The sequence below is a fragment of the Hippoglossus hippoglossus genome, chromosome 9, assembly GCF_009819705.1.
Source record: "Hippoglossus hippoglossus isolate fHipHip1 chromosome 9, fHipHip1.pri, whole genome shotgun sequence".
NCBI lineage: Eukaryota > Metazoa > Chordata > Actinopteri > Pleuronectiformes > Pleuronectidae > Hippoglossus > Hippoglossus hippoglossus.
In genome coordinates, this window is record NC_047159.1 from 21,358,648 (window position 1) to 21,384,301 (window position 25,654).

At 44.9% G+C, this 25,654-nt stretch overlaps 3 protein-coding genes across 5 annotated transcripts; all 3 read right to left on the reverse strand.

Moving 5' to 3' along the window:
- On the reverse strand, nucleotides 1-2,727 carry si:ch211-170d8.2 (uncharacterized protein LOC571755 homolog). Its single transcript, XM_034596395.1, has 3 exons — nucleotides 1,752-2,727; nucleotides 725-869; nucleotides 1-595 (listed from the first exon to the last, which is right to left on the reverse strand). The coding sequence occupies exons 1-3, from the start codon at nucleotides 2,221-2,223 to the stop codon at nucleotides 253-255; spliced, it is 960 nt and encodes a 319-aa protein (XP_034452286.1). The 5' UTR covers nucleotides 2,224-2,727; the 3' UTR covers nucleotides 1-252.
- A 75-nt stretch (nucleotides 2,728-2,802) lies between these two features.
- hps4 (HPS4 biogenesis of lysosomal organelles complex 3 subunit 2) lies at nucleotides 2,803-11,044 on the reverse strand. Of its 3 annotated transcripts, XM_034596393.1 has the most exons (13): nucleotides 10,652-11,043; nucleotides 8,145-8,235; nucleotides 7,838-7,981; nucleotides 7,629-7,736; nucleotides 6,987-7,103; nucleotides 6,417-6,511; nucleotides 6,246-6,318; nucleotides 5,474-5,592; nucleotides 4,699-5,347; nucleotides 4,298-4,424; nucleotides 4,192-4,210; nucleotides 3,910-4,021; nucleotides 3,407-3,595 (listed from the first exon to the last, which is right to left on the reverse strand). In XM_034596393.1, exons 1-12 carry the CDS (start codon nucleotides 10,714-10,716, stop codon nucleotides 3,940-3,942), a joined length of 1,689 nt encoding a protein of 562 aa, XP_034452284.1. In that variant the 5' UTR covers nucleotides 10,717-11,043; the 3' UTR covers nucleotides 3,407-3,595; nucleotides 3,910-3,939. The 3 variants fall into 3 exon arrangements, with proteins under 3 accessions (XP_034452283.1, XP_034452284.1, XP_034452285.1); XM_034596392.1 differs by lacking the exon at nucleotides 4,192-4,210 and having other exon boundaries at nucleotides 2,803-3,595; nucleotides 10,652-11,039; XM_034596394.1 differs by lacking the exon at nucleotides 3,407-3,595 and having other exon boundaries at nucleotides 4,154-4,210; nucleotides 10,652-11,044.
- On the reverse strand, nucleotides 10,851-24,654 carry LOC117767728 (putative mediator of RNA polymerase II transcription subunit 26). The gene is made up of 5 exons (XM_034595563.1): nucleotides 24,481-24,654; nucleotides 24,100-24,294; nucleotides 23,311-24,066; nucleotides 22,580-23,124; nucleotides 10,851-10,950 (listed from the first exon to the last, which is right to left on the reverse strand). Exons 1-5 carry the CDS (start codon nucleotides 24,652-24,654, stop codon nucleotides 10,851-10,853), a joined length of 1,770 nt encoding a protein of 589 aa, XP_034451454.1.
- Nucleotides 24,655-25,654: the final 1,000 nt, after the last annotated feature.

Here is a 25,654-nt window from a genome sequence, read left to right on the forward strand (position 1 = left end):
CGAAGCACGAACTGAGGTGGCCACACGCTTTTGTCAAGAGCCATTGTTAAGTCGAGTTTTAATATCCAATGAATGACTGCATAAACTCCCAGTATATCATATTCACTATTTACAAATTTATATATATATATTTTACAAAACATAACATTTATAAATTAATAGATTTGATGTTGAAGTGCATTATTTCCTTGTCCCTCTTTTCAGAGGTAACAGATAAAGCAGTTTCCATGCAGTCCCAGTCTCAACGTGGCTTTATCTGTAGTACAGAGCCATGAAAGGTGTGTGTGAGAGATGAACACCGCCACTCCCGCAGGACACCCCTGCTCCAGCCTGACTGCAGCCCAGCACCAGCTCCAGAGCAGGCAGCCCACTGGCGAGCCCATCCCCCCACGTGTGGCCGTTGGCGTCATGCAGAGTGTGAGGAGCTGGGTTTTCTCTAAGTGGATCCCCCCTGGAAGAAAACGCCACCCGCCGCATGTTCACCAAACTGGGACCCCCTCCTCCAGCACCACCTGCCGCCTCCTGCAGACTCTGGAAGAGGAACAGCAGATCCACTCTGAGCTCCAGCCTGCTGCCCCGTGACCACACACTGTACCTAAAGGAGGCGAGAGACAACAAAGTTTCAACCAGGCCTGAGACTACCAGAGGCTTGCAGTTCAGCACTGTCTATAAAGGCCTCAAAAAGGCATCTAAATGTGAGGCTCATATCGAGAGTAGTTTTTACCTTGTTGGAAGGTTGCGCTTTTCCATGGATGGAAGCACGGGGTGGATGTCCAGTTGCTGCGGGTTGGAAAGTTGAAGGTGAAGCTCGGCTCTCGTTACTGTCAGTGACAGAATCTCCCTGGTGAGGAGAAACTCCACATCTCTATCTGGGGAGGACAAGAACAAGAGGCAGTGTCAGAGTCACGGCCCGTTAAAGACGAAGAGCATTTCAGGTCAGAGCAGTACATACTCATGTCAGGCTCCATCCTGATAAATCAGAAAACAATCTCTAACACAGAGGTGATGTTTTCACTGCTAATACCATGTTAATCTGTCAGCAGGACATCTCAGCAATTCATGAAGGGGACATTAAGGCAGCTGAGACTCATTTATATGCAGATGACACCCTCCTCAATACCACTGTATTAATCAAGCTATTATGTCCCCCAAGCTGCTTTTCCAGCTAATTTTCTTTCACCTCTACAGCCTAAGACATTCCTGCACAGTGTCACTCTGTCACCACCACGAACTGGATGGACTGTGCATAATGTAAATGGCATCTTGGATGTGCGTATGTTCAAAACGCCTCTCAGTGGGTCTGAACAGGTTTTATCTTTACAAAAGATAAGAGCATATCTCATCTTATATCTTATCTAATGCAATCATCTTGGTGGCTATACACCTGGACCATCCTCAGAGCTCTGTGGGCTTTTTTACCTGAGGAAGGCTGCTCTTTTTCTATTATTCCTCATGTACACATATACCATCAAGAAATCTGTTTAACCTACATGTAAGGCAATGATGAGTTGTGATGCAGCTGGAGGATTGGTCACCAGTTTGGAGGCTCTCAAATCCTCTTTACTGGCTGATGTGCTCTCGCCCTGCAGCCCACGCGTGGTTACAGTAGCTTGAGGCACAGTTAGTGGAATTAACCTTACGGAAATAAACCTGATCTTCAGTTCTCTGGTTGAGCTCTGCATCACTCCACACCAACCCCACCCCCCACTGCACATCAACATTACAACAGAGATTATTAGAACAACTCTTACCTCCTCTCAAACGACCTTGAATCCCTTTGACGCGTCTGCAGGTTAGTCCCCCGTGACAGCATTGGTAAACCCGTCGGACAAAGTTGAAAAGAGATTTCCCTGGGAACACCAGGCCTTGCGAGGCTCCCGGGGAAAAGGGTCGACCACGGAATTGCAACGTCGTCGTGTTATCCCCGGGTGCTTGTTTGTTTTCCAGCCAAGGCGCCGCCAGCTCTGCGCAGCGCTCCCGGTGCGCCTCCTCCGTGCGTAAAGTTGGTCCGGATGATTCATCTGCACTTCTCGGCGACTGCGACGCAAATCCCAGCGCATCTACTGCGCGACCATATACTCCAGTGTCACTTGTCATCACCGAGAGAAGAATTAGAGCAATCCGGATACAGTGCGAGGAGGCCATGGTGAGGTGTCTAGATCCTGACTTTCGGATCCTCACTGACGAACAACAGGCTGCTTCTGTGTGGTGCCAGCTCTCCATCCGGCGAGTTTGCTCTGCCGGCTTTATACCCCAGTGACAATGGGAACAATTTACCACTTAGAATTTGAATCCTGGCCCTCCTCACAGTCCCTGCCCCTCTTTTTGTTCGTACCTTTAACCACCCATTTGCCCCCCATCGCTTTCTTTTAATGCGCCTGCATAATAAGGCGCCCCGAAGAGCGCCGACTCCATCCATTCAAATTCAGCCGCTGAGTTAATGACTCTAATTACTCCATATTCGCATCATCAGGAACGATCTCATTCACAACACACGCAGCACAGAAACCTGAGGAAGGAGCATGAATGCTAACATTTTATGAGCATGCTTCTCAAACAACCGTGCGCACGTCATCCTCCAGTCAGCTGGGACCATTTTGAAACGAGGCATTAAGCCCGAGGTGGAAAACGACTGGTGCCGGATTGCAGGGTCACATGCAGGCCGCTGATGGCCCTAATAAGGCCGTGCAGCCCCCGTGGTTTTTACACAAGCCTTTACAAAAGTAGCTCACACAAGACTCGACACTGAGAGGATCCTGTATTCATTTAATTTCCACTAATAATAAAATAAAATAAACAGTGCAGTGCAAATAAGAGTTTAACAACACATTTATGTGACCAAGAGTTGATTTGAAATAAATACACTTTTTGTTTATAAAAGATGTTTAAATATAGCTTTAGCAAAAGTTTGATTATGTACAGAAGTTAAACAGTATAAAGATTTAGTTCTAAATGAATGAATACAAGTACAGGGAATTTGTACCTTTATAGCATGGGTGATGTGACTGAAGAGAAAATATGTGAAAAGTCCAGAAAATATGAGCAGAGTGTAAACAGGAGTGTGTTTTAGCATAGCAGAAATAAAATGTAAATAAAGCATGTGAGTAACTAAAGATATGGCTAAAACCTTGTTGTAAACATGTGCAGACGTAACCTGATAAAACCATAACATAAATTACTTACATTTTCATAGCAAATTCCTATTGATGATACTACAAAATGATGTCCTCAAAATGAGTGCCATAGTATTTCATAACACACCATAAGCAAATATCACACAATCTGTTAACCATGGCAGTTCAAAAAACAGAGGAAGATTTTAATCATATTTTTGTCAAATTTGCTGTGTTAATGTTAAAGCTATTAACAGGACAGCTTTTCTTTCAAAGAATATCAAGAGCAGACAGTCACACTGTTGTTAGGTCAGAGCAGGTTTACCCCGTGCTTCAGTAGTCTGTGTCGGGCCTTGCTGGGCAGCGAGAACGCGCTGTCCTGGTGGTTGGGGATGCCAGAGTTCCTCAGTGATCCCCCGTGCTGCTGGAAGTAAGTCTCCTGAGCCACGCTGCGGGTTCCATACACTGCAGCACCGGCGCTCCTGCAGTTGAAATGTTACATGCATTTTCAAGCATAAAGAATGTCGTCATGCAGCAGAGCAGAAGATAAAGAGATGCAAAGAGCAAGGACAGACAAGTTTTCGTCTTCCAGTAAATACAGTATGAGCTGTTGCTGCAGTGTGATCTATGCAAGTAAAGGAAGAACATTCAGGGATTGGTGGGATGTAGTGATAGACACGATGTACTGACAAACCTCCACCCCCGACCTCTACTTGAGGAGCCATGAAAGGCACGAGAACCACCCCCCCAACACACACACACAAAACCACCACCACCACGTCACTGCCATACTGACCTGATAATAGCCTCCTGCAGAGTTTTAGTGTTACAGAAATGCGAGTGAAGAAGCGATGTTGCCCTGACAAAAGGATGCTCCGGGGCTCCCCCTGGTCGACCAGACAGGTTGGCTGCAGAGACACACAATAACAGTGGCACATTAACCTGGACAGGCATGCCTGCTGCACAAAGGAATGCTGACCTCAGTCTTACTAATTAGCCGTTAACTCATGCAAAGACAAATATAAACTTCCAAACCCCACCCCAGTGTCCGAGTAGAGATGCCAGGGATTTTACTCACTCCAGCAGAAAAGTTAAAACTGGAAAAGACAGATTCAGAGCAAAGCCAAGTAAAGGGAAAAGTCAAAGAGTGAATACAGAGACGTGTGAATCTTATGAGGCCTTACTCGTCAGTGTGCTCTGAATGCAGTCAAAATGGGCAAAGATGTAGGGACCCAGAACACCCGGGGCCCCTGGAGAAATGGTCCTCAGATGAGCCTCCAGTCCGTTTAGTGACGCCAGGCTGCTGTGATACTGGATACAAACCATAAAGGCAGAGCCAAATATTAGCATCACAAAGGCAAATTAGTGCACTCATGCACTTAAATTTAAATTCTGCTGAGTCACAGCTGGTGGATTATAGAGGCAGACATTGTAATGCATTACATCTGCTGTGTCATGAAGCTTCTTTTTGTTCCACTCATCAAAAGAAGTGAGGTCAGGTTTTGTGCTCAAATAGTTTCAGTATGGAAATGTGACAAACATAGGAGAAATCCCAGTTATTAGCCGCGTGGCTTTTGTTTCTCACCACTTCCTCCATAGAAGCTGTGTCAGTCAGGAAGGGAGGATCCACCAGCAGGGCCAGCACCAAGCCTTTCACCCGGTGCAAGTACAGCATCATGGGGATCAGTGGACTCTCCTCTGGGTCTTCAGAGGCACCAGAGGAAGGAGGGGGATCGTGCACCTCCGCCTTGTGACCATGCGCACTCCCACAGCCATCCACGCCTCTATCTCCCACCACCTCCTCATCGTCATGTGATTCCTCGTGGCCTGACTCTGCCCCTCGCATGTCAAATTCTGTCCCGCAGCCATTGAGGAGGGAGTTTTCTTCAAACACAGAGCCATCTCCTTTGCTATGTACCTGGCTGTCGCCACCTTCGTTGCTGTGAAAACTCTGATAATCCGATTCGTCCGGTGTTTCAAGGGAATGTTGTTCATTGGAGAAAGGAGGCTCAGGGGACTGCGGTGGAGGGTTGAGGGGATCAGCGCTCTGCGATGGAGCTGGGCTAGACACTGAGTAATCTGATTCTGACAAGCAAGGACTGAAGGACACCTTCTGAGGAGACTGGGAGGGACCGAGGTCAGATGAATCGGACTCACTGGAGGCCATTTCAGATAACGTTCTTGACAGGCGGGTCTTCTTCTGGGGAGCGTCTCTGCGCGGAGTAGAATGGGAACTGGAGGGTGGAACACAGTTTCAGAAAGTCTTTTTAGTCCTACTTCCTGTTTTAAGCTACTTTTTAAAGTCTTAAATATTTTCTGCAAAAACTAATGAACCAAATCTCACAAGGGGAGGACACTACCTGAGATCTTTGTCGACAGGAGCAGACTGCAGGTACTGGAGTTCAGATAAGGTCAGGAACACTGTCGTGGAGCTGACAGCAGCACCAGATCTGCCGGAGGCCCCTGATCCATTGCGCCTCTAAATCAAAATAAATAAATAAAAATACTTCACGGTTGTCTTGTTAAAGCAATAGTTCAACCTTTAGGGAAATATGCATATTTGATTTGTTATTTTGTGCACCACTTCGTATATTTCTGGTGAGTTAGATAAGGAGCTCGAAGTCACTCTCATACTCCACTAAATATCTTGTGGAGTGATGCAACATGAATAAAACAACTGTTGTTGTAGGAACAGTCACTGTTTAATGTTTAAGTTAGATATCTACCTCCTAATTCCACAAACTATCTAACTAACTGTCGCCTGCCTGCCTGTCTGTGGAACGCACAGCTCACAAATCGTTCAGCTAATCGACTACATACTTGGCATGTGTATTCTTAATGTCTGTGTTGTTTTCTTTATTTTAATATATATATTATAAAACAATACTAATAATCTTATACTACTACTACTAATAATAATAATAATAATCATCATCATAGTAATAATGCCTTTTGTCATAAAAATGTTGGGGTGCACACCGCCCCATCCACAGGTGAAAAAGAAAATAGAATAAGATTAAAAAATATATATACAAATAATAAAACCCTGACATTAGAAACATTACATAAAAGGTGGGTTTTTAATTTATGTTTAGATATATCAACATTTTCAGACTAAATGTCATGTCGTACCTTGGAGTACGTCTCACTCTCATGGACCATGACCTTCATTGTGAGCTTAGGAGTCATCTGTGTGCTGACAACTCTGAGGACGAGAGGAAGAAAAGGTCTGTTTTTTTCCGACTGCCCGTGTTTTCAAAAACTATTTCTCAGAAAATGGATGATGTCAAAATGTCAGCTTACCTTCCTCTGAATAGGATGCAGCCTGCCAACACTAGAGGGCAGCGCTGACATGCCTGAAGAATAAGGGCAGCTTTGAGCAACAGAAGTGGGTCAACCTGAGGACAAAAACAATTGTTTTTTCTAAAAGTAGATGAATTGAGAAGTAATGAATACAGAGATAGTTTAAGGATAATACTTAAGTGTTTATTGTTGGAATATAATTATTAAAGTGGGAACATTTCATCTATCATGAGGCAGGGTCGTCTCAGAATGTGTTTTTAACAGGACTTAACAAAATGGACTTTGAAATTAGCAGATTTTAAACTTGGTCATTTAACCTTTTGTGTGGCTAAGAGGCCAGAAAATAACCAGGATTTACTGGCACTGCCTTGGGAACATCTAACCTGATTCTCTCGAGACAATGAATAAGCAGAAGTTTGCCTCTGTGTTTCTGTTAAGACACATTGAGGGCTTACACAATAACACAAAGTCATATCCTGTCTAAAAAAACACATCTAGTTTATGTGCAGCAGCATCACATAAGCCACTGCAGCTCTGAACCGCAGATGGCTAACAACATTTAGTGCGTACATTAGTTGAGTCGATGGTACGTAAACAGCTGAAGATGCGATGGAACTCTGAGGATCCTGGCTGCAGGTGTGAGAGGTACTGCCCCCATCGAGCAGCCAACGTTTCCTGACTGTTAAGCTACAGCACAAAACAAGCTCAAATTACAACATGCAGAGACAGACATAACATTTCTGGGGTCAAAGTTCTTCATATATTTTTTTCAATATATACAAAAAAGATAACAATAATTTCACATACAGTACGACTAAACTGTGATTTTGACTTTCATCTATGTTGTAAGTTGTTCTTTAATGCAATGCTGAAAACCTTCCTGTTTGCCACCACATTTTATTAAATCAAATCATCAGTCTTTTATAACTGTTCCTTTTACGCTTTTATCTCTTAGTTGTTTTTAATTCAACACTTAATGTTTTTTTTTATATATTTCTAAATGCTCCTTCTATGTATTGTCTTATGATGCTTTTACTATTTGCCATAATGCCTGAATTGCTTTGCTGTCGAAATGTGCTACACAAATAAACTTTCCTTTCCTAACGTTGGTCCATGACTTGAAGCAAATCCTCTTACAAACTCTTAGGGAACAAATCAGACTTTCAACATACAGAGCTGTTGTAGAACTAAGAGGACGACTGGAGTGTGTACCTGGTAGCTCTGTCGGACAGAGCCATTGTAGAAACAAAACAGATTAATGAGCTGATCCAGGAGCTCACACACACTGGTGGTGGGGACTTCCACTGAGCAGCCCAGAGCCTGAGAGTAAAAAAACAAAAGAAACATACATCCCAAAATAAACAGGTCAAAACAAAGTCATCTTGAAATGTCGCAGCTGGACCACCTGTGAGAGCACTCACCCAGAAGAAGTCATCCTTCATGCGGATGGCATACTTGCTGCGACGTAGCCTCAGGATGCGCACAGGAGAGGAGGACAGCTCAGAGACACAGCGGCCTACGCCAGCGAGCTGTCCGCAGAGAAGCTCCTGCTTATCTACAGGGGTCTGCAAGAAACACACAGGGGAATTACACAGAAATAATAATAATAAAAATCTGTGGATTAAAATACACACAACACACAAAGAAGCAACAAGGATTAATTTTTCAACATACAGGACATCCACCCACAACAGGAACCAAACGTGTAAGAGTTTGTGAGGGTCAAACCTCTTCAGGATAAAAGTAGCAGATTCCCTCTTTCGTGGGGTCCCCCTCTCCTTTGACCTTTGATCCATCGTAGAGAAAGAAATAAGTACACCTGCAAAATAATAATATATTTTATTTGTACAGCCCATTTCAAGGAACTCAAAGACACTTTACAAAGGATTTACAAAAATGTCAAAGATACACTAAAGATACAAATGTAACACTGTCACATATTAAAAGCAGAGTTAAGAGTTTTAAGAAGAGATTTGAAAGTGAACAGGTTCGTGCAGTCTCCGATGTGTTTGAGGAGAGAGTTCCAGAGGGAGGGGGCAGCTATTGAGAAAGCTCTGCCACCCCAAATCTGATGCTTGGTCACGTGTGAAATACAGAGGAAGTTGGTGTCAGAGGAGCGGAGGCTGCTTGAGGGAGTGTGGTGGTGGAGCATGTCTGTGAGGTAGGAAGGAGCCTGGTTGTGGAGGGCTTTGTGGGTGAGGAGGAGGATTTTGAACTGGATGGACAGGGGTGATCACGGGAGCGGGTGTGGGTAAGCAGACCAGCAGCAGGATGGACTGAAGTTTGTTGAGAACTTAGGAAGATGAACCACAGAGAACGCTATTGATATAGTTAATTCTGGATGTGATAAAGACAAGGATCAGGGTTTCAGTGGCAGAGAGGGTTAGTGATGGATGGAGAAGGACTATGTTTATTAGAGGAGAAAGGCAGTTCTGGTTAAGTATTCAGATAAATGTCTAACTTGTGAAAGGAGTGTTTAGTCTCCCTACACATAAACTGCAGATTTGATTCATATGCTTGGAAGGAAATGTCAAAAATGTATTAAAGGGCCCATATTGTGTAAAATAAATTTTCTGGGCTTTTACTATCCGTAATTACTTGAAGGGGGTTAGTAGGGACCCTCAAAGTATGAAAACAGTCACTCCGCGGACTTTTTCACTCAGTCCATTCTAAGAAATATGTTATCGAAACGTCTCGTTTCGTACGTCCTCCCCCGTATGAGTCATACGGGATCGCACTCGTCTCTCAGCCCCACCCAGCCGGTACCAGTCCAGCCTCTGAACCCACCAACCCCGCTCCCCACCACCACCCCTCCACACACAGAACTCGACACCAAGCAGACATGTTGCTGAGCTAGTAGCTTGTTGGCTACCACAGGCTAACCACAACAAACAACACTGAAGAAACACTGCAGCGTGGAGGGATGCAAGGAAGAGAATGTGTGCGTGTACATTCCTCCTAAGAACGTTACTGTTCGAGACCAGCGGTTACGCTTTATTTCTTCTGACGTGCCGTGTCACTGTGCTCAGTACGGAGTAACGCAGACGTTACTCGTTACTCAGTATTGAAACTCCGTTGTGAAACTCCGTACTGTAACTCGGGACGTTACTCCTACATTGGCCGACTGTCCTTCTAAAACTTGAACAAACATGAGGACGGTGTAACTTACTATTCAGAAACATACTGCTGTAACCGAATGTGAATATGTGGCTGGTCTTCTATAGCTGCAAACATAACGTGACTTTCAGCCGTGTTTACCAGAGTGAATGCCCCAGAATGAGACCGGTGATAGGCCTGGTATCACTCACAGTGCAGTCAGCCAATCAGAGGAGGGGCTAAAACAGCCTGTTTTGTCTGCAGCTCCAGAGAGAGGCAGAAGAGAGGACATGGAAATACACATTGCAGCAGTTTTTTCGACTTTAAACCACTGATATATCATCTTAGGGGGACCAATACCTCAAATTAAATCCCAGAAAGGGCCCTTTAGAGTTGCTTTTGTGATGCTCCAATACATGTGGTGTGTCAGGTGTAGCAGGAAAGCCCTACAACCTGGACTGACAGAAGGCAGCCAGCTGAGCTGGGAGTGCTGTTATATTTACGTTGTACTATATCAAGTCAAAGTCAACTGTATTGACAACTCTGTACAGGCCATAGACAGGATTGAAAGGCTGTTTTCTCTGATTCCCAGAGTAAACAAATGAGTAGACATATAAACAACCACACACTCAACATACAAGTAGCACAACATGTTAGTACACAGCGTAGTAGGTACTTAGGTGACATGTAAGTACATAACAAGTTAAGTACTAAAGTAACATACAAAACATAGTATGCATTTAAAGGCACAGGATAGACGGGATATGAGTAGTGCAAACCAGAATAGTGCAAAAAAAAAATTGAGCAGTGAAAAACCGTACTGTCCATCCACAGGAAGAGTAAAAAAGCAGCAGATGTAGTAGAATATAATTAGATGTAGTACAATAGCATTAGATGTAGTAGAATAGCATTAGATGTAGTAGAATAGCAGCAGATGTAGTAGAATGGAGGCAGATGTAGTAGAATGGAGGCAGATGTAGTAGAATGGAGGCAGATGTAGCAGTGAAGACATTCATGTTTGGCTCACATAGATAAATCCTCTCAGCTGAGGAGACAGAGACTAGTGATCAGAGAGGTGTGTGTTTACATCCACCCTCCAGGTCGACAGTGGCAGCAGACTTCATCTGAGCTGATCTCACCTTCGTATTAGCTCAGCCATCACCGAGGGAAAGCCCAGAGAAAGCGGAGAAGGTTCCTCGGTCATCAGTTATCATGTGCCCATGTATCCCCACGCTTCCGCCGGGCTGCAGATCCCCTCTGACACCGAGCACAGGCGGAGTCAGATGTTAGAAATCCTCCGACACGGCGCACACTGTCTGCGGGTGGCTCCAGTGAGCTCTACATGCTGTATAAACACAAGGCGCTGGATGTTGACTCTCGGCCGCTGTTTCTCTTCGACGCGGCCGTGGAGACATCGGCGGGACGGGGCTGGTGCCACCTGAGGAATGCGGGTGAGTCACACGCAGTGGAAGTCATGTGAAAGTACGGCGAGCTCACTGGGACAAAACAAGTCGCCGCTTAGAGCAACGTGCCGCGGAGCGAAATCATCTGTTTCCGGAAGTAAACTCCTCGTTCATTTTCTCCTGTGACGTTTCAGAAAACCCCTCACCGGAGAGTTTGAATTGTGGAAACCAAGCCGAGCTAAATTCAGTATCCCACTTTTTAGTTGGATGTATCAGACGAAATACCAAAGACAATACATTCAGACAGTTTTAACTTCATATGGAAAAATGTGTGTAATTTTTGAAGAAGTTATATTGTTACATCTCCTGAAGAAGTTACTAACCTTTTTTCAGAATGGTGAAAGTGTTTGGTTTCATTTTTCGTCCAAACTCTTCAGGAACTTTGGTGGTGAAGAATTTTTATTAAGATCTGACTTTGACATTTCTAAACGTTTATCTACTTTTCATCAAGTTCTCCACGACTGGAAACCCATATTGAAAGATATAACCAGAAGAATACATACAAGGAATTTGCTGTGGTGTATTTGTGTATGTGTAAATATAAAAAATATTAAAATAACTACAACCTACTTTGTACTAACTGGCAATATAACATTGTAATTAAGGATATACCACAAGCAATGCTGACTTAGTCTCTTTTTACCCCACAAGAGCTTTAAGTGTCAATGGTTTTAAATTTTCAGATAAAACATTTAATAACAAAGTTTTAAGGATGATCCTCACTTCCATTTGCTTACCTTCACCCTGGAAAAGGAAACATATTTTTTGAGAATACATTTAAATATTTGTACTGTTTGGGATTGCAATATTGAAACATCTTGTTTTTCTTGTATAGTTAAAATTGACGTTTTTGGAATGCTTCCCAGTACCGATTAACATGAATTGATCAAAAATAATCCAGTTCTAGCATACGAAGACATAAAATTGGGTATTCAAATGCAAAATCAGTGTAGTTTTGGAAAAAATATCAATTTATTTATTACACAAATGTTGTTTACTAAAAAGAATCCCTCTTTTTTCCGTATCTTTTTCCCGCACAATCTCACAAGTTCGATGCATATCCATTTGAGTGGTCACATTTTTTTTTTTCTCTTTTTCATATTTTTTATTATATATTATATTATTTTCCTCCTGTTGACAATTGCTCAGTCTTTTTTTTTTATAAACTCCTATGATTGGGTCACAATTTAATTAGGATCTGGTGTCTTTTTTTATTAATACAAATTCAAAGGGCTGTTGGACCATCATTGACAACAGGACGGAGATGGACACCAAACGATGCAACTCAACAAGCAAAGGCAGCACTCGAGCACGCTGACATTGTGGGCCACGTTGAACAAGGAAGAGGAGGTTTGGGCCTCGGTCAGAGTAGACCCCTGTGGAACAAAGCAACTCCTTCAGAGTGACGGAAAACGGCGTCAGGAAAAGGCAGCAAGATTTGCGAAGGCTGTCACTCAAGCAACACAGGGACAGTGGATGACTGGGAGAGCACAGAGTAAAGAAAGATGAGCTGGAAGGACCTGTGGGTGATGGAAGCAAGCAGGATTAGTAACCTATGACATCCTTCCCTCTGTCGCTCAACGAAGATCCATCCGGCCCACTATGTTTAACTCCAGCTACCCTCAGGCACATCCTCACTGGTTGTAAAATTAGTCTCTCCCAAGGTAGGTATACATGAAGACAGAACCAGGTAGTCCAATGCCTTGCAGCAACGACTGAAACAAAGAGAACTGCTTGCCATCCAAAACATAAAATGCAGTTCAAAGGACAACAGTTGTCCGAGAGGGGAAACAGGAACAGAAAAGGCCTCCTCCATTGACAAGGAATTGGAGATGTAGCAAGCCCGAGACTGGGAGAAGTTGGTGGACATGGGCCAGCGGCTTACAGTCCCATCACATATTGTCACTACCACCCTAAGACCTGACCTGACACTCTGGTCCAACAGCCTGCACCCTGGGAGGATGCTGTTGATGAAGTGAATGAGAGGAAAAGGCATTTGAGGCAGAGCAACGTGGCTTGAAAGCAATAGTTTGCCCTGTGGAGGTTGGCTGCAGGGGTTTCCTTGCAACATCCACCATCAGGTTGCTCAAAGATCTGGGGATCCATGGACAAGTCCTGCGCCAGACCATAAAAGAAACATCACGCACTGCAGAATGCTGCAGCTAATGGCTCTTGATCAGGAGGAAAGATCCCAACTGGGCTAGAGACATGCACCCAGGTCTGATCAACCTGTGGTGGACCTGCCTTAGAAGAAAGTGTCTTGTGTTTAAAAGGATGATGACGCTAAGGTACACAACTGAAAATATGTTCCTAACGTCAACTGGTGGTCACTAACATCCGACAACATCAACTGGTGGTAGGCATTAATTAGTGCAGTTTATGGGAAGAACGTACAAGGGATATTCTTTATTTTGTCCTATGTTTTAAATGGGACAGCGTTTAGTTTAAAAAGGCATAGAGATAATGATGTCTGATCTACTGAGTGGGACACATGGCTTTCATAGTAAATGCCTGTAGCTTTCACGGAGCGGACAGATATTATAACACACAAAATCCCTCGCTCCTGGATAATTGGAGACTTCCGGTCTGAGCCTGATAAAACACCTGCTGTGCATCGGCGTCTTGATGATGGTAGCAACGGAAATGGTAGGACAGCAGCTGTATGGTGAATCACGATCATACAGACGAAACCGATAAGAAGACTGCATTAATCCCGTTTTAACACCCCTCGGCAAGCGGAATGAGGTACGAAAGCAGTTTTAATTCCCTTTGCTACAGGTAGCGCGGGATGGGAGTCGCTTAGTCATGGCGTTGGCCGATCTTTGTTTACATTGACGGCACACAGGGTGAGTCGTGTTCATTTGAATGCGCTTCAGCGTTACTTCATATTAACCCGTCAAACTTCTCTCACGTGGTAATTTCTTTGTTTAACTGATGTTCAGATATTTTAATAGTTGTATTTGTCTTTTATTAAATGATTATCTTGCACTTGTGTTATCTTCCTAGTTTTACGGTGTTTCTAGGGTGCCATGGTGAAATGTGTGAATAAAGAGCCGTGAAGCATCAGTTTGGAACTCTGCGTCTTGCTTTGCCAGGCAGGGGCTGTTACACTATATATATATATATATATATATACAAAAAAATGTCTCTATTCCAGATATAATATCTGTGAGGGGAAAAGTTATAGTTGTCAATTAAAGACCAAGAAAGTGGCATTTGTTTGTGGAAGTTTGATAATTTTAAGGGGATTATAATTGTAAAGTAAAATCTTAAGGCCTTCAAGTTTTGAGAAAAATGATTGGGAATATAATTCCAGATTTTTGTTTGTTTGTTTTGTTCTGTTTTGTTTAAGGATGGGAAAATCAAGAAAGTTCAGTTGTTGACATCTCTTTTTTTTATTAATAAAAATTCAAAGGTAAGTGACTGAATCTTTCACAGGAATGTTACAAATAGAGGGAACGTTACAATCTTTGAGGGTAAGCAGCTCACACTTATTAATATCAAAACAGAGCCCAGAGGTCTTAGAGAAAGTCTTAATTGTATCAATAGCTACAGGGACCTGTGAAGAATCCTTTAAGAATAAAGCAATATCGTCAGCCAGCTGATCTCTTCTTCAGCTATTGTGATACCTTACAAGCGACTAAGTTTAATATAATCAGAACCCCACTAGGCTTTCCAAAAGGAAGTATCGTTTACCACTGAATGTGACTCCTGAAAATAATAGAAGTCAGATTTGTGCTGTTTTGCAAATAAAAACAGAGCTTTACGTTTAACGTTTTCTCTTAAACCCCTGAAATTGAGAGAATCAACTGATAGAGACACTGTAAGAAGTGTTGTAATCAAAGTTAACAATTTCCATCCCTTATAAAAAAAGGGATGTGCTGTGGTTTGTCCTTATACTCTGCGTCCTTTAGGGATAGTAGTTATAAATGGTTGGTATATGGTAATTTTGTTGACCTAAAAATAAAAATTCACTCATTATCTACTCACCACTATGTCGATAGAGGGGTGGGTGAAGTGTTTGAGTCGACAACACACTTTTGGAGTTTCAGGGGGGAACAGCGTAGCAGCCAAATCCAATACAATTGAAGTAATAGGGGATCATTTATTCAAACATTAAAAAAACTACAGAAAAAAAAAATCTCCATACTGCTCCTGTGGTGTCATCCAAGTGTCCGTAAGCCCCTTGAAACAGAGAAGAACCTTGAAACGGTAAATCCTTTTGTGCTCCCCAGGTGGTGGGGTTCAAATCTCATCTGCTTATTGCCCCCCAACACACACATATACACACTCATACACCTGCAGACAGGAGAGTTCTTCCTGCAGAACATCACACAGTGCTGTTCCTTTTAACTTCAGTGATGCAGAAGAAGACATTCCCTTTTTAGCCAGGAAAATAAACATGAATTTAGCATGTTATTATACCGATCAGCTCTACAGGTGAATGATGAGTTAAAAACTCATGATGATTAATGATTATCAGCTTGGGAGTTGAAAATCATTAATCATCCAGTTTTACATTGTACCACAAATATTCAAATGAATGTATTTGGGTTAATTCTGGAATTAATGCAAGACAGTTCAAGATGTTCATATTTATTATAAAATGTATTAGATTAAAGGAGCAGCAGGAGAAAACACTTTAAATTTAAAAAAGAAAAAGTCAATGCATTTGTGAGTTTTTACACATACACAAACACATGCAACACCCCACCCTCTAAAATGGGATAACCGAAAACCCACACACACAAAGACAAGGTGTTGGTTTTAGATTTTTATACCCATAAGCTTTAGTAATACAGGAACTGAGGCTGCAATTGATGCTAACCGCATGACACCCCAGAAGATGTTGAGGACATATTCACGGCTGCAGAAGCAGTATGAACTTTTCGCTGTATTCTCGAGGATCTTTGATTGAAAGCACTTCGCCACGGTAGCTAACACTCCTGGATCAGTTAGAAGCAGCATGTATTTCAGCCTCTTGCCAAACTTGCTGTGTAGCTTGGAATACACATCCTTTGACACGTCCTTCCTGCCCACATCGTGAACCTAATCCTCCGGGAGTCCTTTCAGTATTTGTTTTACCAGAGGCTCTGTGTAGCTGACCAACTCCTGATCGCTGGCGTGGATCACCGAAATACTTTTTCCCAACCCTATTTAGAGGTCAACTGGAATAGGAAATTCATAATTGAATATGAAATTATTATAATCCGCCTTGGAACTTTTTAATTCTGAAATAAAACATATAACCACCATTAGGAGGGCAATTTTATTCATTACAAAATGTATTTATAGATTAGAAAGCAAATTAGTAATTTCAATAAGGTTCACTTTACACAACAGGCAGTCGTTCTTGTTATGGACGTTTTCTGAAAGCTGGTGAAAGAAGAACCCAGGCAGCAGCTGATGTCTTATGCAGAAGAGTTTAATGAAGGCTTGATGCATCAAGGAGACCAGAAGGTGGAACGATATACAAACGCCAACAGAGAAACAGGAGCAATTGTCCCCCCAAGTCTGAAGATTTCTCCTACAGCATCCCCATATATCTTCCTCTACTTGCGTCACCCATTCCAACAGCACATCCATGAAAGGCTAGAATAGCTGTCACTCTCTATGTTACATGGAGGGTGTGCACATCCTATAGGATCATTAAAACTAAAGCAGTGATTCTCAACTGGTGGGTCACGACCCAAAAGTGGGTCGTGGACCCGTTTTCAGTGGGTCGCGGGCCTTTGCCTGGGCAAAAAAAAATGTTAAGAAAAAAATCCTGTGCTTTTATTTTGAAGGGGATTTTTTATGCAGCGGAGTGCCGTCTATTCACACTCCTTAACAGTATTTGGCGTTAATGCCTTGTAATGCTAATAGACACCCGCCATTTCACAGCATAGAAGAACACCCGCAAAGTTTGTTTTCATATGCTAATTGAGCATGAGTCTTTTTGAAACTACTTCTCAGTAGTTGGACTTTTTTATTTCATGTTTGTGCATGAAAGCACTGTTGAGTCTGTTAAAAAAGGCTGAAGTTACTGAAGTGTTGTATTACCTTGTGTCCATAACCCTTGTGTTGTCCCTGCTTTTCCCGGCTGTTGGCCCCCTCACATAGCCCACCCCATATTAGGACGCACACGTAGGGCAATAGCCAAGTGAGCAGCCCTTGCAGATGTATTTGTTACACCCGCGGCACACGGTGTGAGTTTTACAGTCCTTTTTCCTGGGGCATATCTGACACCTCTTCCTCTTACTCGCCCCTAGCGGGGCTGCTGCTAGGGCTATGGAGGAGGCCGGACACTCGGGTCGAGCATCGTAGTCAAGAGCTTTCTGTGTGGCGGCGGCGGCGGCTTTTATAGCCTTCACAACCGCGGCGGACGCGTCCGTGCGGGGGATGCACTCCCTTCGTGCAATGAACGGAGTCACGAGAGCCTTTCCCAGCTGCTCTAGGAACACCCTCCGCTTGTTCCGCTTGCCCAGCATCCAGTCTGGGTTGATCTCTCTCCATATCACGAAGGCGTTGTAGGAAGAGACGTCGAGAATGTTGTGAAAGACGACCAGGGGCCAGCGCGCGGCCATCCTCCTGCAGCTGTACGTTCCGATCACCTTGCGGTTGTAGTCCAGGACGATGACCGGTTTCCCGTCCTCGCGGTTGCTGACGTCGGCCTTGGGGTTCCGTGTGCTCAGGAGCACCACATTCCTGTTTTTCTTTGGGATGTAGGACACCAGAGTGGCGGTGGGCGTGAATGCGAACTTCGATGAGAACACCTCTCTTCCCTTCCCTTCCCTTGACCGCGAGCAGCCCGGTCGGGAGCTCGGGCTTGTTCTTCCGAACCGTGCCGACCACGGTGAGCTTCCTCTCCAGGAGCTGCCGCGCGAGTTCGTAGGAGGTGAAGTAATTGTCGCACGTGACGTTACGACCGTGCAGTACCTCCGTTACATCGAGCACTACCCGCAACCCCTGGTTCCATTCTGGGCGTCCGCCGCTCGGCTTTCCGGTGTACACTTGCATCTTCAAAGCGTAGCTTGATTTCGCATCGCAGGCCACCCACGACTTGATCCCGTATTTCAACGGCTTGCTGGGCATTTACTGACGGAACGGACACCGGCCTAGGGAGAAAAACAGGAGGAGAAGAGATGAGAGGAGATGAGATGAGGACGAGGACTAGCAACCGCTATCTACATAACATAACATAACATAACATAACATAATAATAATATTTTTTTAAAAAAGACTAACCTCTGAACGGAACCAGTTGCTCGTCCACGGTCACTTCAGGCCCCGGGTTGTAGAGGTGCGGTAGCCGCAACACCCACGCGTCCCAGACCTCTCGCACGGCCGCCAATTTGTCCGTGGCTCGTCTCGTGCGTCTCATCTCGCGCTCGTCGAAGCGCAGCAATCTGGAGTACGTGTGGAAGAGTTTTAGGGGCATCGTGGCACGAATTATCGCCCGGCCGCTCTCGGCGTCCCACAGGCTGGCGGCGGCCTCGCCCCGGGACCTGTACACGCCCGCTAAGATCAGCAGCCCTACGTAGGCGCGCAGGTCGGTCTCGTCCATCCCTTTCCATTCGTCGCCGTATTTTCGACGACCCTCCCGATTCGTCATCTCCAGGATGATGTTCTCTACCGTCGGTGTGATGAACAGGCGGAACATCGAGGCTAGGTCACCGGTGCGGGACGTCGTGTGGATCGTGGGGCCCCGGAGGAGGAGGAGGAGGAGGAGGAGGAGGAGGAGACGTCACCGTCGTCGTCTTCATAGTCACTGTCGTCGTCGCCGTCGTCTCTGTCCTCTCTGTCTTCTTCTCGGTCTGCTTCTCGGTCTGCTTCTCCATCTCCTTGTCCGTCCGCTTCTTGGTCTGGCTCTTTCGCGTCCTCTTCGGGTTCAGAGGATGGTTGCTGGGAGAATAGCTGTTGGAGAACCTGTTCTCTGGTTAAACGCTCCTGATGCGACATCGTGCCATGGTCCGTGAGAGAGTGGCACGCTGAGACTTATATGTGGGTCTAATGTACCCCCCTTGATTTCAATTGGAATCAGGTGTGGGTCTAAATGACCCCACAGAGCACCACAGCACCCTCTCTGGGGGTCTAAATGACCCCTCCCATGACAATCGAGAATGACAATCCATTGGTCTCAATTACCCCAGGAGAATTGGATAATGACAATCCTTGGGTCACCCTAACCCTGACCGGCCAGGGCTTGCGTATGATCACACGCACGCACGCACTCACACACGCACGCACACACACGCACACACACACACACACACACACACACACAGACAGACACACACACACACACACTCTGGGTCAATCCGACCCAGGAACAACAAGAGGGTTAAGATGCACTTTTTGGTTTTTAATTAAAATGCAGCTAATTGAGTGTAAAAGGGAATATTTCCCTCTCTAGCATTGCCACCTGCTGGTCGTTTTGGTTTATCATTAAACTTGTTTTTTTGTGTTGGCATACTGTGATATTCTGTACTATCCCAGGCTCAAACTGCACCATCTTTCATTAAATAAATTTGAGAAGTTGAACATTTTCCTTGATTTGGGTTGTGGCTTATCATTAAGGGGTGATGGTGGGTCCTGAAGCCAGACCAGTTGAGAACCACTGGACTAAAGCATGCATGCCTAAATCAGTTTGTGTCCTTGCGTCTTGCTAGTGGTGTTATACGCAAAAGAGTTAGAGTTGGTGCCTCTCCGTCTGGCGCATCTGAGTTAGAAATGATAGTCCCTGAGCGTAGACACTATAATATACTGTTAGTTGACCCTTTATCTATAACCTGACCTTGGGTATTGATTGGCGAGAGAAGGGAGTATGTGTGGAATTCATGTGTATGGATGGTCATGTGTATGGATGGTCAAAAATTCCTCAACAGTTTGTTGCTGGCACCCTCCTCAGCGCAATAGGCTATATGCACACAGTGGTGCTGACGTAAGTCTGTGTTTGTAAACGGCATTTTAAAAAAGAGGATGTTTGTGAGCCGCAATCTAAGACGGGTCGGCGAATGTTACAGAAGGGAGAGGTTCCAGTGTTGTTTGAGAAGAACAATTTCTCGGTCCCACCTCCGAGACCGGGGGTTTGGAAGAGGTGAGAGCGACTGGCGACAGAGAGCGACATACCGGATGAGGAGGTTGAAACAATCCCCTGGGACCACGACTACGCTTCGTGTTTGATTTAGCTCTTGGCGAAAACATGTCTCTCAGAGAGGAGATCCTCCAGGTGAGGAAACAAATCTAGAAGCTGCGATGCGCCGCCGGCGTCAAGTCTATTTTTTCCGTTCGCCGCGAGCGTATTTTTGATTTCGTAACCCGACACCACGTGTACGCCTTTGTACGCTATTTTGGATTTCGTAACCCGACACCACGTGTACGACTTTGTACGCCATTTTTGATTTCGTAACCCGACACCACGTGCACGGCTTCAGACGCCATCTTGTCTCCATCTTCCCCGTACATATACACACACACACCCACCCACCCACACACAGACACACAGACACACACGCACACACACACATTCTCGCCTCCGGGTATACACATTGGAGGTATTACATATGTGTTACGATTGTGATAGATGCTTGTGGTGTTTTATCTTTGATATAGTGGGTTTGCTGTGATAATAATCATTGATTGACGTTGATGTCATTATCTTAACTAAATCCCCTTTTATAATTAAAGTACCGGTATTTTTGTGATTCTTTGTGCATATGTATGTGAATACAGCTGGATTATGACTGCCTGTGCTCGAACTTAAAACCTTCACTGTTCATTATATAATCATTAATAGAAAATATTGAGATTTCTAATTGAACTTTTCAGATTATGAGACTGATCTTTATCGACTGATTGTTGGTCCCTGATACCAGGGTGGTGCCCCGTCTTTGATAAATTATAATTACAACTTTTATTATTCTTAATTGATCATTTTATTGTTTTTCATTAATTATTTCATTATTCTTAATTGATAACTCTATCATTTTTAATTAATTATTTTATTATTTTAATTAAATATTTTTTATTATTTTAATAATCATATTTTTATGATTATTGAAAATTAGCCAACATCCAGTCTACCTACTATTGCACAACAATTATGTCCCTAACATCCACTGGTGTCCACTTACACCTGCTGACATCTACTGGTAGTTGGTAACCTACATTGTGCAGATGACCTTCAAACATACAAGGGATTTTAACATCTTGTCCTATATTCTCAATCATCTTCTTACTGTGAGTTGAACCGCTTGCGGGTCCCGTTGCAGAGACGAGGTGTATGAATGTTTGTGTGTGGTGTGAATTTGTGTATAGGGTTAGGGTTATAAGGTGGCCTTACGTCTAGTTCAAGTCAAAGGTAGCTTTACGTATAGTAAAGCAAAGGTAGCTTTACGTATAGTAAAGCTACCTTAATATGAGACACCATTAGTTTGTGCTGTTGTCATAAATGTTGCATAAGTATGAATTTTGCCAACATCTAGCCAGTGGTCACTGTCGAACCCTGTAACTCTCTTGACTCACTGGCTGATGAATTGATGTCACAAACATTAATGATTTCAACACTTTCTGCAGGTGTTTCAAAATATAAGCACTCCAGCGTTTCTGTTGACGGAATCTATTCATTTGTTTAAAAAGTTTTTTTTATTGTGAAATATTTGCAGGAGTGGAAAATGCACAGCTTCATACTGTATAGTACTGGTATTTATTTGAGTACACAGGACTACTTTTATACAAGGAAATAGTCATATTTATGGCCATATTCAAGTCAAAGCCTATATGTAAAAACATTGTGGTGCAGTAGCAGCTCCTCTGCAGAACATATTGTTGAACTGAGAAGCTACATATTGTGCATTGAACAGATGCTGTTAATATGAGTTGATATTGATGTGAATATTGTGCATTGAATAGGTAAAGTTGCACAACTGCCTTTAACAGAAATTGCACAAAAAAATGAAAAAATAATAAGACCCTCCTAAGTGGGTTTTTTGGAAGATATCAGGGTGGAAGATCTCGGCTTACGTTTTTCCCGACAGCCGCACGTTTTGATATATTTTTTGTGCATGGACGATGACGAAAAATTTCATACGGAAGAAAAATAAGAAGTCAAATAATAAGTATACAGAACAGTAATATCATCATTTTATAATACTATTTTTAGTATTTATATTAAATCTTTTTTTGATAACCAAGATTATTGAATTCCCAAAGGCAAATTTAATTGTGCCATGCTTAACGCAGAGTAATCCCAACATATTTGAGTTAATTCTGGTTGTGATCTAATGATTTTCAGCTTGGGAGATGAAAATCATTAATCATCCAGTTTTACATTGTACCACAAATATTCAAAGGAAGCTTTTTGAGTTAATTCTGGAATTAATTCAAGACCGATCTTCATGTTCATATCATATTTATTATCACATTTATTAGATTAAAAGGGGAAATCTGGAGCACCCAGAGAAAACCCTATACATTTTCTTAAACATTAGTACATGCATTTGTGACTTATTTTACTCGAATATTATTGCCCCAACCGCAAATAGTATAATATAAGGAGCTACGAATGCCATGACACCCGACAAGATGTTGAGGAAGCATTTACAGCGGCTCCAATGCTCAGACCACTGTATTGATGGCGTTCTATTCTGTGGATGCTGCATGTCCTCTGTGTGCTCCATGTCATCTGGCTGCTGCTGCATGTACTCTGCGTACTGTTGCATGTCTATGTACTCCATGTCATCTGAGTACGGCTGCATGGTGTCTGGGTGCGGTTGCACGTTGTGTGGGTGCTGCTGCACGCTGTCTGGGTGCGGCTGCACGTTGTGTGGGTGCGGCTTCACAGTGTCCGGGTGCTGCTGCACGTTGTATGGGGGCTGCTGCTGGTATTCTGGGTGCTGCAGTGCGGTGCCTGGTTGCTGCTGCATGTTATCCGGGTGCTGCTGCACGTCGTATGGGTGCGGCTGCGGCTGCACGTTATCCGGGTGCTGCTGCACGTTGTATGGGTGTGGCTGCGGCTGCACGTTATCCGGGTGCTGCTGCACGTCGTATGGGTGCGGCTGCGGCTGCACATTATCCGGGTGCTGCTGCACATTGTATGGGGGCTGCTGCCGGTATTCTGGGTGCTGCAGTGCGGTGCCTGGTTGCTGCTGCACGTTATCCGGGTGCTGCTGCAGGTCGTATGGGTGCGGCTGCGGCTGCACGTTATCCGGGTGCTGCTGCACGTTGTATGGGGGCTGCTGCTGGTATTCTGGGTGCTGCAGTGCGGTGCCTGGTTGCTGCTGCACGTTATCCGGGTGCTGCTGCAGGTCGTATGGGTGCGGCTGCGGCTGCACGTTGTCCGGGTGCTGCTGCACGTTGTCCGGGTGCTGCTGCACGTTGTATGGGTGCGGGTGCGGCTGCACGTTATCCGGGTGCTGCTGCACGTCGTATGGGTGCGGCTGCGGCTGCACGTTATCCGGGGGCTGCTGCACGTCGTATGGGTGCGGCTGCGGCTGCACGTTATCCGGGTGCTGCTGCACGTTGTATGGGTGTGGCTGCACGTTATCCGGGTGCTGCTGCAGGTCGTATGGGTGCGGCTGCGGCTGCACGTTGTCCGGGTGCGGCTGCACGTTATCCGGGTGCTGCTGCACGTTGTATGGGGGCTGCTGCTGGTATTCTGGGTGCTGCAGTGCGGTGCCTGGTTGCTGCTGCACGTTATCCGGGTGCTGCTGCAGGTCGTATGGGTGCGGCTGCGGCTGCACGTTGTCCGAGTGCTGCTGCACGTTATCCGGGGGCTGCTGCACGTCGTATGGGTGCGGCTGCGGCTGCACGTTATCCGGGGGCTGCTGCACGTTGTATGGGGGCTGCTGCCGGTATTCTGGGTGCTGCAGTGCGGTGCCTGGTTGCTGCTCCAGGTTATCCGGGTGCTGCTGCACGTCGTATGGGTGTGGCTGCGGCTGCACGTTATCCGGGTGCTGCTGCACGTTGTATGGGGGCTGCTGCTGGTATTCTGGGTGCTGCAGTGCGGTGCCTGGTTGCTGCTGCACGTTATCCGGGTGCTGCTGCAGGTCGTATGGGTGCGGCTGCGGCTGCACGTTGTCCGAGTGCTGCTGCACGTTGTCCGGGTGCTGCTGCACGTTGTATGGGTGCGGCTGCGGCTGCACGTTGTCCGGGTGCTGCTGCACGTCGTATGGGTGCGGCTGCGGCTGCACGTTATCCGGGGGCTGCTGCACGTCGTATGGGTGCGGCTGCGGCTGCACGTTATCCGGGGGCTGCTGCACGTTGTATGGGGGCTGCTGCCGGTATTCTGGGTGCTGCAGTGCGGTGCCTGGTTGCTGCTCCAGGTTATCCGGGTGCTGCTGCAGGTCGTATGGGTGCGGCTGCGGCTGCACGTTATCCGGGTGCTGCTGCACGTTGTATGGGGGCTGCTGCTGGTATTCTGGGTGCTGCAGTGCGGTGCCTGGTTGCTGCTGCACGTTATCCAGGTGCTGCTGCAGGTCGTATGGGTGCGGCTGCGGCTGCACGTTGTCCGGGTGCTGCTGCACGTTATCCGGGTGCTGCTGCACGTCGTATGGGTGCGGCTGCGGCTGCACGTTATCCGGGGGCTGCTGCACGTTGTATGGGGGCTGCTGCTGGTATTCTGGGTGCTGCAGTGCGGTGCCTGGTTGCCGCTGCAGGTTATCCGGGTGCTGCTGCACGTTGTATGGTTGCTGTTGCATGCTGTCTTTTGTCCTGTGTCGTTCTGTGTTCTGCATTCGTAATGCTCTCAGCAATTGTTCTTTCTAAGGAGACTGGATGCCTCTGAGTGCCCCTGCACATTGTCGAAAGGAAATGCTTAAGAACAAAAAATGCTTATAACATAAAACAGACTTAAGAATTAAAGACAATAAATGTCTTTAAAATAATTAATAATTAAAGACATTAGATGTCTTTAATGTTAATGTATTTTATTGTAAAGAGGAATTACATATAATGTCTTTCATCTACAGCAAATTTCCCTTGATCTCACTTGTAATGTCAATGTCCTCCCTTCCCACTCCACCGCTGACCTGCACTCACTGTATACTTTAACAATAAACACCAACAATAATCTGAAATTGTTAGGCCATGTCCCTACTGAAATGATCACTTTTTACTTACTTGATCCAGACAAGAGTTTATGACGCACATATTTCCAAAAAACACATAGAAAAACAGTCCAACATTTTAGCACACATGTATGAAAAAATTTCAATTCAAATTTATACATAAACCAAACATCCAAGCTTGTCTTTCACCTGAAAGCTTGTCAACCTTTGGGCTATGACACTGAAGAAGATCTTGCCTTGCACATTGAGGAGAGTTATGTGCTAAAATTGGCAGATGTTTGAGGATTTCTACTCTTTTGGTATCTGTCACTCTCTATGTTACATGCAGGTGTTTGCATCCTATTGGATAGTTAAGAACTAAAGCATGCATTCCTAAATCATGTTTTGTCCTTATGTCTTGCCACTGGTGTAATACGCAAACGAGTTAGAGTTGGTGCCTCTCTGTCTGGGGAATCTGAATAAGATATGAAATTCCATGAGCGTAGACACAACAATTTACTGCTAGTTGGCCCTTATCTATAACCTGACCTTGGGTATTGCTGGGAGAGAAGGAAGTATCTGTGGAACGAGGCAGGCCCCACTCTCCCAAAGGTGTATACATGTAATGTGTGAGGATAGGGACACAAACCCT

What these genes read in the sequence shown, in the direction of transcription:
- LOC117767728 (XM_034595563.1), bottom strand. Translation starts at nt 24,654, where the DNA reads ATGCAACAGCAACCATACAACGTGCAGCAGCACCCGGATAACCTGCAG. An exon ending in TGCAGCAGCACCCGGATAAC is followed by an intron (nt 24,295 to 24,480) that starts GTGCAGCAGCAC and finishes TACGACCTGCAG; the next exon opens with CAGCACCCGGATAACCTGGA. An exon ending in AGAACGCCATCAATACAGTG is followed by an intron (nt 10,951 to 22,579) that starts GTCTGAGCATTG and finishes CGCATTCCTCAG; the next exon opens with GTGGCACCAGCCCCGTCCCG.
- hps4 (XM_034596392.1), bottom strand. Translation starts at nt 10,716, where the DNA reads ATGACCGAGGAACCTTCTCCGCTTTCTCTGGGCTTTCCCTCGGTGATG. An exon ending in TGCATCCTATTCAGAGGAAG is followed by an intron (nt 6,319 to 6,416) that starts GTAAGCTGACAT and finishes TCTCGTCCTCAG; the next exon opens with AGTTGTCAGCACACAGATGA. An exon ending in CCTGTCGACAAAGATCTCAG is followed by an intron (nt 5,348 to 5,473) that starts GTAGTGTCCTCC and finishes TCCACCCTCCAG; the next exon opens with TTCCCATTCTACTCCGCGCA.
- si:ch211-170d8.2 (XM_034596395.1), bottom strand. Translation starts at nt 2,223, where the DNA reads ATGGAGAGCTGGCACCACACAGAAGCAGCCTGTTGTTCGTCAGTGAGG. An exon ending in TCAAGGTCGTTTGAGAGGAG is followed by an intron (nt 870 to 1,751) that starts GTAAGAGTTGTT and finishes TGTCCTCCCCAG; the next exon opens with ATAGAGATGTGGAGTTTCTC. An exon ending in AAGCGCAACCTTCCAACAAG is followed by an intron (nt 596 to 724) that starts GTAAAAACTACT and finishes CGCCTCCTTTAG; the next exon opens with GTACAGTGTGTGGTCACGGG.